The sequence below is a fragment of the Neovison vison genome, chromosome 11 (assembly GCF_020171115.1).
Source record: "Neovison vison isolate M4711 chromosome 11, ASM_NN_V1, whole genome shotgun sequence".
Classification (NCBI taxonomy): domain Eukaryota; kingdom Metazoa; phylum Chordata; class Mammalia; order Carnivora; family Mustelidae; genus Neogale; species Neogale vison.
The window spans coordinates 13285922-13298357 of record NC_058101.1 but is presented as its reverse complement, the minus strand read 5'-3'; the positions used below and the strand labels follow the sequence as shown (position 1 = coordinate 13298357).

The following is a 12436-nucleotide window of genomic DNA, read 5'->3' as shown; positions in this document are numbered from 1 at the left end:
TTTTTTTTTTTTAAAGAACTAAACAGAACCTCAAGGACTGAAAAATACAGCCAAAATTAAAAATGCAAAACAGATGACCGTAACATAAAAAAATAGATGAAGTAAACTAGAATATGGGCAGAAGAAATGATGCAGAAATAAAGCATGAAGAGACAAAAAGAACTGGCCAATTCAGAAAAGAGGGTTTTAAACACAGAAGGCAGAGTAAGTCCTCTTGTGTTTTTAAAGATATTTTATTTATTTATTTAACAGAGAGAGGGAGAGAGAGAGAGAGATATCAAAAGCGGGCAGAGAGAGAGGGGGAGCAGGCTCTCCACTGAGCAGAGAGCCCGATGTGGGGCTCGATCCCAGGACCCTGAGATCATGCCTGCACTGAAGGCAGAGGCTTAACCCACTGCGCCACCCAGGTGCCCCAAGTCCTCTGTATTTAATGAGAATCCCCCACAGAAGAGAATGGGTAAAGAGGTAATGTACGAAGGAGAAGTATCGAGACTTTCTTAGAATTAACAAAAGACCCAAATCTAGATTCAAAGAGCTGAATAAATCCCTAACAAGATTGATAAAAGAAATCTATATCTAGACATATAATAATTAAACTTTGTAAAATGAAAGCACAGATATTTCTTTTAAAGCTGCAATGTTTAATTGCCTGATGACTGACTCAATAGCAACAGGAGAAGTTTCAAGAGAGTAGATATATATCTCCAGTGAAAGATAATGAAAGCCAAATTAAAATTTTACATTCAGCAAAAGTATCTTTGCAGAATGAGGGCAAATTTATTTTCAGACAAAGAAATCATAAGCAAGTATGTCACCAGTGTACTTCCACAAAGTGAAATTCTAAAGCATTTCAGGTAGGAAGAAATTCAGCCTAGATGGTAAGCCTGAGATACAAAAGAAGAATAAAGAGCAAAGAAGGTGAAATATGTATATGGGTAAATACAAACATTGACTTCATAAACAAAATAACAGAATTAAAAGACATTTATGTAAATGACAACAAAATTAAAGTAGTAACAGAAATAAAATACATGATCATTCCTAGCCAAACTAGGAATTAGAGTAGTTAGTTATTATAACATAACAACTGTGTAACAAATAATCCCCCAAATTTACTAACATAAACCATGCATGCTCATGGATTCTGTGGGTCAAGAATTTGGCAGGACAGAAAGGATGGTTTGTCTATGCTCCATTAAGCTTGGGAATTGGAATCAGCTGAACGTGCTTATTCATGTTGGACACCTGATGCTGGCTGCAGGTTGGGGACCTCAGTTTCTCCATGTGGGTTACTTTAGGCTTCCTTGTGACATGATGTCTAGAATCCAAGGGTGAGCTTTCCATGAGGGAGAATGCAAAGTAGAAGCCATATAGCCTTCTGTGACCTAACCTGAAAAATTGTAGTTATGTATGAGGCATTTTGTTGTATTAGAGCAATCATAAATTCTTGTTCAGGTTCAAAGGAGAGTGAAAATAGACGGTCTCTTATGAGGGTTTGAGGAGGTTGCAAGATTCTAGAAATATGAGACTGGAAATATTGTTGTGGCCACTTTTGAAAACTGTCATCACCAAAGTAAAGATAATAATTAAATTTCGTCTGGTTTAACCCAAATGTGCAAACTGTAATACAGGGTAATCACCAAAAGACAAAAGGCACTGAACTAGAAAAGAGAAAAAAAATGAGTATAGCTTAGGAAAAGAGAAACCATATCATGTATATTAAGAAAGAGCTTAACATAAAGAATTGGTTAAACAGGTTTGGGAAAACAGCAGCAAGGGACACTGCTATTAAAGGGAAGAGGGTGACCTTATTAGAACCTGGAAACCTAGAAGAGATACCCTGCAGAGTGCCAGAGAAAAGCTAGAGCCCAAGAACCTCTATTGAGAAAAAGAACCTCTATAGAGAAAAAGCCTCTATTGAGGTGATGCTGACAATGTCAGGAAGCAAATGGAAAGGGTAAAAATCTCTCTTCCCTTGTGCCAGCTTTCTAGTCCTCCTCTTAGTGCCATCTATTTATGGAACATAAAGGAAGCCAAATGGCAAAAGAGAAATGCAGTTTGCAAAGTTCCAGAATATGAAAGGGTATCTAGAGTTAAGATGTAATATTAGTAACTGGCACATATGAAACAAAAAAACTACAAAAAATTTTTTTAAAAGGCCAGAAAATTGAGACAAAGAATCATAAAACTGGCTAAACAAAAACAAACACAAACAAAACAAAAAACAAAAGAAAACCAAGATATTACAATATGTAAAATACCAGTAAAATTACAGATTTAAAAAAAAAAAAAAAAAAAAGAAAACCAAGAAAATCAAACCAAACCCCATAAAATAAAATGTCAGAACTAAACCTAAATATATCAGCAATTACATTAAATGTACATGGCCTAGGTGTTTCTGTTAAAAGGTAGAGATCATAAAACTGGGTTAAAAAGAACACCTAAAATCTAAACTCTATGTTTAGAAATGATGTAAGATAATGATTAGCTGAAATAAAAGAAAAATAAAAAGAGGCCCACAGGAGAGTTCCAGATTAAACGCACATAATAAAATAATGCTTTTCATGTCCAGGTAAATAAAAGTTTAAAAATTTTAGCAAGATAACTGGAAACTGCAAGAGTGACAAAATTTGCATATTTTTAATTAGAAACTGGAGAACTGAAAACACAATGGGCTAAGAATAACCAAGATACTCTTATAGAACAGTAAGTTGGGAGGATTTGTTCTGCCCAATATAAAAAAACAATACATCAGTTACAGTGATGAAAATACCAGACTAGTACAGGGATAGGAAAGAAGAAACAAAAATTCAGAGATAAAAACATAAATGGATATATGACTTTGGCGGTAATGTAGAAGAGTGGCAATGCAAAAAAGAACATACTTCAGTAAAAGGACGTATTTCATAATTCAATAAATAGTGGTGAGGCACTTCCAAGCATACACAAAATTAATTCCTCATGAACTGAAAACTGAAAATGTGAAAGGCAAAGCTAAAGCCTTTAGAAGACAATATATAGAGAAGTACATTCATGACCTTGGATAGAGTACAATATTTTAGGCAACTCACAAAATATACTAACCTTAAAACAAAAGAGTGATACCTTTTAGCACCTAACCATTGAGAAACTCTTTTTAGCAAAGAACATCATAAAGAGGGGGAAGGGCAAATCAGAACGGGAGAAGGTATTTGGAAATGTATAGTTAACTAAAAACAGGATTTATAAAGCAACGAGGAAAAAGACTAAAGACTAACACAACAGAAAAATGGGAAAAAGAACTGAGAAGACACTTTGCAAAAAAAGAAAGGATAAGTGGCCAAAAAACTTAGAAAAAGGTACTCAATTTCACTCAATATCTTGCAGGTAGGGAAATACAGAGTAAAACTTCAATGACATACAACTGCATATGCACCAGATTCACAGAATTAAAAAAAAATCTGTTAAAACCAGTGTCAAGCAAGGTGTGGACATACAGACTATCTCTACTGCTAAGGCAACACTCTGTTATTGTCCAGTAAAATTAAAGATGTGAATACCTACGACCAAGTAATTCCATTCCTAGGTATATACCTCAGTTGCATTAGGAAATACATACAATATGTTCAATGAAGAACTGTAATTGCCCCAAAGTAAAAACATCCTATAGTCAATAGAATGAATAAATAAGTTGTGGTATATTAATGTAAAAGTAAACTATATAATGATGGATAAAGTGTGACTATGAGCAACAACACAGATGATTCTCATGTTGAAGAAAGCAGCAGCCACACACACACACACACACACACACACACAAATACAGTCTGATTCCATTTACATCAAGTTCAGAAACCAACAAAAAGTAAACTATATTAGTAAAGTACATGATATGTGGTTAACATTATAAATAAAAACAAAGAATCATCACAAAAGTTAAGATGGTGCTATTGCTAGAGAATATGTGTAGGGAAGCTGGTGGCAACTGAGAAGGGACTACAAGTTACATTTCTGGGTTGCTGTCAATGTTCTATTAATTTGACAGGTGGTTATACAACCCTTACTTTAAAATTAATTCTTAAACTGTGTATTTATATTCTATATACTCTTTTGTATATATATATTTCTCAAGTTAAAAAAACAAAGTTAGGAGATGGCAAGATAAAAATGAACACTAAAAATTACCTATTAATTACTCTAATCCCCATGATTTCAACTTCCTCACTTCGGTTTGGATTTGTTGAAAATAAAATAGTTAAACCCATACCTACTGACTGTATATAAAATGATTATTTACTTACAATCACAATGAATTTTTGTCATTTTAATTTTTGTTCATTAAAATTGAATTATTAGGTCAAGAGATTTCTCCTTAAGATCTCAGAAGAATCATTTTTGGTTTTCATTTTACTAATTATAAATTATTAAAAAAGTGGACTCTAAACATTGCTGACTTTTATGCCTTGTCACTGGCATCACCAGGGAGTGTTATAATAGACAAAAAATAAAAATGAAGATATATATCTATTTCTAAGTTCTAGCTTTGGGACAATTTAGAGGAAATTACTGACAAATGTCAAAAAAGTTTTGAACTCTATAGCATGTGACTCTTGGTCTCAGGGTTGTGAGTTCAAGCCCCATACTGGATGTGAAGCCTGAAAATAAAATTTAAAAAAAAAAAAAACCTCCACCCAATATATATGGTTTTACACAGTCACCATTTTTCAATGGTTTTAACAGAATTTCCAGAAGCACTTTTAAGTAATGTTCCTCTATCCTCAGTGACTGTTACATCTGCATGATTGCAAAACTTGAAACTCAGAAAACACCAAAGAAACATTACCCACAAAATGAACAGCAAAGTTGGAATCTCTGGAGTCAACCATGGAATAGGATTTACAAAGATACTGTCAAATTTCTCAATTTATTTTTAATAAGTAAAAAATCACTCAGTGGTACCATACAAAATCAAATAATTTTTGCACCTAGTATTTTCACCAAAAGTGATCTCATGGTACAGAAATAAAACAGATAATGAAAAAAAATTGTCATTAACTTCACACCTGGCTTTCAAGCTTAGTAGAACTGAACAGAGATTATTAATGGCAATTACCATTACCTACTGGGGGAAAAAAAGGCAATGATAAAATGATTTCAGGTGTAATGACAAAATGAACTTAATCCTTGTTGGTTTTGTCTATTAAAGCACAGATCACTATAAATAAGAACTGATAGCATGGTTCCAAATTTACTTCTGAAAAGATATGGAGATTTAGATAAAATATAAGCAAGCTATTAGATCATAGTTGAGGGTTACTGAATGGGTACCTGGAAAACATCAGTTACTATCATACAAAGCAAAGTGAAAATGGGGAAAAGGCTTCTTACAGAAAAGTCCTTTTATTATTGCTAGCATCAAGAGTTCCAAGACATAGAACTCTGATGTTCTTGAATTTAATTTTAAGTAATTTTAAACATTATACTTGAATAAACATTACTTATTTCAAGAGTATCCATTTCCTTTAAGTTCATCCCGTCCATCCAATTGCCTCCAATGCAGAGTATCTTTTTTTTTTTTAATTCATACAAATTCACCTTCCACTCCCAAACAGAATTTTCCCAATTGGATTATACTTATACAAAAGAATGAAACAATACAGTTGGTTGACAAAGTAATTTCAACTATTTATAAATGAAATAAAAGGGAAGTTAAGGAGGAAGTATAAAAAGATACCAAATAGGAGTAATACTGATGTAAATCTAGTCTTGAGTTTATCAAAGTACCTATTAATGGCCTCAACAGATCAGACTAAAAGCAGCTAGAGGGAAGTGACTTCCTGTGGTTACAAAATGCCAGTAGCTTTAGAATGCATGACAGCCTTAGAAATAAAATACTTGCTGTTTTTACCAAATTTACAGTGTTGAGTACATTTTACATCATTTTAATGAAAGCATTTGTATGAATTTTCTGTAATGTTTCCTACCAGAAAACAGAAAGTTTCTATCAATAAAGACCTAAAAAAATAAATTTTTATCTTTGTCAACTCCCTTTCTGGGAATGCAGAATAAAATAGTATGTTTCCCTTTAAAATAATTTTATTTTTCTATCCATTAGGTTGCTGGAAGAAAAAAAATCAAGACTCAACTAGTAATGATTTCTTTTAATTTCTAGTTCTCATCTACTTCTAAGGACACTCCCTTTACAAAACCTTTTAGTCTTATATACTATGACAATCAGGTTTAGAGTTCCGAATAAATAAAATAGCCACATTAGAAGGCATATTGAAGAATCAAATGATTAGCCACATTTAGCTGTTCACATTCATGGATCCTCTAAGAAGGTTGTCAGAGTTCATATAATACTGTTAACATTTAATACAAGTTAACATGTGTCATCTGACCTACTGCTCATGGGTTACAACACTGATGCTATCAACAGAGATCCTGATTTTTGGGAGATAGTGATATTAACAAATGCCAGTTAAATTAGCAGGACAGTAAACTGTAACTGTATGTACAATTTAAAATGGCTGCTCTTCATTTACTGCTAACATCTCTCTTCTTCTCAATGGTGTTAAACTCAAAAGCCTAATTTTAAGAGGTGCGGGGTGCCAAACACTACTTGTGTAGAAAAACTGGGTCTCAAATAGTGAACAACAAAATTCACAAAAGATTAAACTTTTTGGATAGTTGCATTTGTTACTTTCAATTTCTTGATCTTTTATCTCTTCTGGTGATGGATACATACTTTTTTCCTTTTTTTCATCCAGAGATGTTAATACACACATTTTTTCTAAGCATTATAAAACGTCAGTCCAGTTCAAAATTGCTTGTGGTCATATATCAACATATGAAGCACTAGACAAGTACAGATTATATTCCAAAATGCTTTAAAATTCTTCACTGTAGTTTTCTACTGATGTTTCCCATAAATTAAAGCTTCATCAGAGAGAAATCCATAGTATTATGAATTGATTTTTTTCATTCCTGAATTAAATGCAATCTTTCCAAAATCAAGTAATCCTGGAGTAAATTTATGACAACTTTTGTTAATCAGTGTCATGACTAAAATAGTATCTTACTGGAGGTCCAGGCAAATCTTCATCTCCATCAGTGTCTGGAGCAAATGATACAGTAAGATCCACATATTTCTTTTCAGTAGAAGGTTTCACAAGTTTATGCATTCTAAGAAAGATAATCAACGACAAATAATTTGGTAAATTCTATAAAATGAGAGATTTGCTGTTTAATGTTGCCCAGAGATTCCAGACCTGTGTGCCTAGACTTTTATATTTATTTTTAAATCTAATAATCCACCTGCTTTCATATATTATAATTTTTCTTTACTAAAAGCTCTAAACTCAAGACATTCATTTATCTAACAGTGAATCAGTCTGGACTACTAATAGTATCGGTAAAGGATACAGACCATTTGTTAAAAGACAATCCCTCCCACCCACAAATCCAAAATGTAAGCAATGTTTTTTAAAAACAAATAATCCTCATATTCCCTAAAGTGTGGAGGCATCATAAATTCTTCTCAAGCATTTCTATGTAAAGAGTAAAAAGCAAACTAGATTGAAATCTTCAAATACAAGCTAATCACAGTGAAAGACATTAAGTTTTACCTTTCTCTTATATCCCATTCACTAAAAAACCACTTTGCTGTTCCTATTGTCACTGATACTGTCTTTTTTTTTTTAAGATTTTATTTTATTTGCCAGAGAGAGACAGAGAGCGAGAAGAGAGGGGACAAGCAGGGGGAGTGGTAGGCAGGAGGGAGAAGTAGACTCTGCTGGGCAGGGAGCCTGATGTGGGACTTGATCTCAGAACCCTGGGATCATGACCTGAGCTGAAGGCAGATACTTAACCGACTGAGCCACCCAGGCATCCCTGTCATTGATACTGCCTTAAATCAAGTTATTATCTGTATATCCTTAGATTAGCAGATTAGCCTTGAGTCCACTGCCTCCTACGTCCAATCTACTCTGCTGCCAGATCCTTCTAAAATGTAAATGTGATTTTACTTTCTTGCCTAATAATGTTATATATCATATGCCATGTACCTATCTCATGACAGGCTCTGAACTATGTGATTTATTTAAACCTCGATAATAGCTCTTCCCATTTTACAAAGAAATTCGTCCCATTTATAACTTGTTATTCTTTCTACCATTTATTCCTATCACCTCATTCTTAAGTTCTTCCAAAATACTGATTTCCCAAACAGATCATACATGCTCATTGTTAGCTGTATGCTTTTGCATAAACTGTTGGTTTTGCCTGATACCCTTTTTCAAAGGCAGCTCAAATGAAATCTACCTACAGGGAAGGTCTGGGTTAATAGTGCCTAAGGTAGTCTGTAAAAACCTTTATTATATTAATTATTCAATTACATTTTAATGATTAACATGTCCCTTTGTTTTTTTTTTTTTTCTATTTTATTTATTTGAGAGAGAGAGAGACAGTGAGAGAGAGCATGAGCGAGGAGAAGGTCAGAGAGCGAAGCAGACTCCTCATGGAGCTGGGAGCCTGATGTGGGACTCGATCCCGGGACTCCAGGATCACGCCCCGAGCCGGAGGCAGTCGTCCAACCAACTGCGCCACCCAGGCGTCCCTAACATGTCCCTTTGTCACAACAGACTGTGAATTCCTTGAGGGTACAGGTTACTTGATAAAGACGTATAATGAAAAATATTAATAGGAGTAATACTTATGGGCTACCTCTCAGTTGCAATTACACTACTAATCTTTACTATTATTTTAATGCTCAATAGTTATGGGCACAATCATTCCTATTTGTGGACAGAAAACTGAGTTTCAAAAAAGTTCAATAAGCTACTCAATGTGACAAAAGTAGTAGCTGGACATGTGAATCCAGATCTTTCTGAAGCCAAGCTCATCCAGGCACTTAGTGGGTACTTAGTATATATCTGGTAAATGAAAAATACCATTCACAAAGTGTATCATGCTAGAGATTCCAAATACTGGCCAAGTTATAAAGCACTACTGTGAATTACTTGCAACCAATTTTAAATTCCACTGATCAGTCTGCTTCAGGACTGCACATTCTACTCTCATCTATGTACTATACAGGAAATACCATTATTTATGCATCCAAGACATACTCAGGGATCCTAATGACAATAATATAAGATAAATTAGTGCCTTATTTTATGTAATAGCAATTTTGTTTTTTTAAAGTATAGATCATTAAGCCTGGATTATAGTAATTAAAAGGGATTAATCTCATTGATAATCATAGTTAAAATGTGCATATGTTAAAGCACCTATCATGCAGAGATTCATATGACAAATATTTTTATCCTAGCTTTTATTTATTTAATACAAGGTAACATGTGTCATCTGACTTACTGCTCATGATTGTAACACTGATGTTATCAACAAAGATCCTGATTTTTAGGAGACAGTGCTATTAACAAACTGGTTAAATTAGCAGAGGTCAATCTATTTGATTTCCCAGTGTGCATCCACCTTATGTTTTAATCCTTGTGAATCTTCTGATATAAAGTTCAATACTTACGTTAACTTCAATCTTTTTGCATGACCCGGCATTATGGGAACATAAAGCATTTTGACTCCCTGTACCACCATCGTTGGTTCAATTCCATACTTCTCCTAAAAGTAAATGCCCAAAGAGAAACAATCAAAGCTATGTCCAGATATAAAAGGCTGGGTGACAATGTTTTACAACCAGTAAAAACACAGCAGACAAATTTCTGCTAAATATGATTTATAAAAACCTCCAACTGATGAACTAAGTAAATAAATGTCTCACTTTGACTGCATTAATGAAATCCAAGAGGGTGAAGTCTTCTTTACCATGTATAGTCCATCTGTCCCAGATTGTAAATGATATTCCATTTCTGTTGTAGAAAAATATTCAAAACAAAACATTTTAGTATTTTTCTCTTTAGTAGTAATAAAAAGCCCCAGGGGTCCATTATTTGTGATTTAGCTACAGAATAACATAGGGGAAAAAGAAAAATACAACTTATTTCTCCATTACACTATACGAGGTAACCACTTTTATCTGTACACCTTATTGATCCTTCCAGTGAGTCACAATAAATCAGCGTGTCTTAGCAAGAGTTCTCTAATAGCTACATGGGTTTCACCGTGTGGATGTTCTAGTTCTCTATTACTGAACAGCTGGGTTGTTCGAATCTTTGGCTATGATAAACAATGTCAGAATGAATATCTTTATAAATATATCATTTGAGATGAGTACAAATGTGTCTGCAAATCTGAAATATTATACTATATTTCTGTTATGGATTATACTATTCTATACTCCTAGGAGTACTGAGGTATGAGGAGAGTGCTGTCTCACTCTTGCCAAGATACGTATTTTTAAATTTTTGGTGGTTGTCAATTTCAAAGTGAAAAATGGAGGTCCAGGGGAACTGTTTTGCTCTGTCACATAATTTCTGGAACCAGATTCTCAATCTCATGATAACATCAGTCAGACTTTATAATGCCTTCTAACTCAACTGAATTAGGATAACAGATAAAACCGTAAGAAAGTACAATGCTAAATTATGTGGCAGATTAAATGCTGTGAGAGTTCTATAGCTAGTTTAGTCAGAAATGCTATCACAAAGCAAAAGAATAGAATTGGACCACTATCGTACACCATACAAAAATTAACTCAAGGGGTTCTTGGCTAGCTTAGTTGGTAGAGCAAATGACTCTTGATCTTGGGGTTGTAAGTTTGAGCCCTACACTGGGTGTAGAGATTACTTAAAAATAAAATCTTAAAAAATAATTAATTCAAAATAGATTAAAGACCTGCATATAAGACCTGAAACTGTAAAGCTCCTAGAAGAAAACAAAAGGTGGTGATAAGCCTCTTGATGTCAGTCTTGGTGACAGTTTTTTCACATTTGGCACCAAAAGTAAAAGTAGATAAATGGGACTACATCAAACTAAAGAGCTTCTGCATAGCAAAGGAAACCATCAACAAAATGGAAAAGCAGACAAGGGGCGTCTGGGTGGCTCAGTCGGTTAGACAACTGCCTTTGAGTCAGGTCATGGTCCCAGGGTCCTGGAATTGAGCCCCACATCCAGCTCCCTACTCAGCAGGGATCCTACTTCTCCCTCTCCCGTTTCCCCAGATTGCCCCCCTCTCTGTCAAATAAATAAATAAAATCTTAAAAGAAAGGGCAGATAAAAATGAACAGTGGTTAACTGCACAAACTAATAATCTTGCATAAAGAAATCTAGAACTAGGCAAACCAGGGGTGTTTCATTTGTTTCATAAAGATCCTAGTGATCCAGGCTTCTTGCACTCACTATTAGGAGGCAATTTTTCATGACATTTCTATATCATATGACAACTTTTATCTAGAAATATCTTTTCAGGGTGCCTGGGTGGCTCAATTGGTTAAGCGGATGCCTTTAGCTTAGGTCATGATCCCAGGGTCCTGGGATTGAGTCCCATATAGGGTTCCCTGCTCAGTGGGGAGTCTGCTTCTCTGCCCCATCCCCTGGCTCATGCTCTCTCTCTCTTTTTAAAGATTTTATTTATTACTTTCACAGAGAGAGATAGCCAGAGCAGGAACACAAGCAGGGGGAATGGGAGAGAGAGAAGCAGGCTTCCCACTGAGCAGGGAGCCCAATGTGAAGCTTGATACCAGGACTCCGAAATCATGACGTGTGTTCAAGGCAGACCCTTAACAACTGAGCCACCCAAGTGCTTGGCTCATGCTCTCTCTCTCTCTTGCAAAGAAATAATATCTTTTTTTTTTTTTTAAAGATTTTATTTATTTGATAGAGAGAGAGATCACAAGTAGGGAGAGAGGCAGGCAGAGAAAGAGGAGGAAGCAGGCTCCCCACTGAACAGAGAGCCCGATGTAGGGCTTGATCCCAGAACCCTGGGATCATGATCTGAGTCGAAGGCAGAGGCTTAACCCACTGAGCCACCCAGAGAACAGAGAGCCCGATGTAGGGCTTGATCCCAGAACCCTGGGATCATGATCTGAGTCGAAGGCAGAGGCTTAACCCACTGAGCCACCCAGGTGCCCTGCAAAGAAATAAAATCTTAAAAAAGAAAGGAAGGAAGAAAGAAAAACAAACCAAAAAAACCCAAACAAAAAACAGAAATACCTTTTCAAAGATGTTTTCAGAATAAACTGCCCTAAATGATGAAACAGTAACTCCGTAAAGGTCACGGGCCAGTTTTGATTCCTGTGCAACATATCAAAGATAAGACCTGTCTGCTGGGCAGCAACTGCTCAGATTTGCCAGCAGTCTTTGTATAAAATTGTTGTGTTCTTAAGCTCAGTATTCCTTAGCTGTGACACAGATATTTCCAATTTTAGTATATGTGCTGCCGAAGCGAGCACTAGATCTATTAGATCTATTGTATGTGCACTATTAACTTGGTTCCTCTGCATTATCCCCATGGGACTTAGAGAGCAAGAGAAAATGATGC

The 12436-nt window shown here is 35.1% G+C and overlaps 1 protein-coding gene across 3 annotated transcripts in view; it reads right to left on the bottom strand.

Moving 5' to 3' along the window:
• Positions 1 to 4889: 4889 nt before the first annotated feature.
• UBA6 (ubiquitin like modifier activating enzyme 6) overlaps positions 4890 to 12436 on the bottom strand; it is an 86520-nt gene continuing 78973 nt past the window's right edge. For all 3 annotated transcript variants that reach the window (XM_044225102.1, XM_044225104.1, XM_044225105.1), the window contains 3 exons: positions 9779 to 9866; positions 9524 to 9618; positions 4890 to 7164 (listed from right to left, as the gene is read on the bottom strand). In XM_044225102.1, the coding sequence (XP_044081037.1) occupies positions 7029 to 7164; positions 9524 to 9618; positions 9779 to 9866 (319 nt within the window). In that variant the 3' untranslated portion in view covers positions 4890 to 7028. The remainder of the gene's footprint in view (positions 7165 to 9523; positions 9619 to 9778; positions 9867 to 12436) is intronic.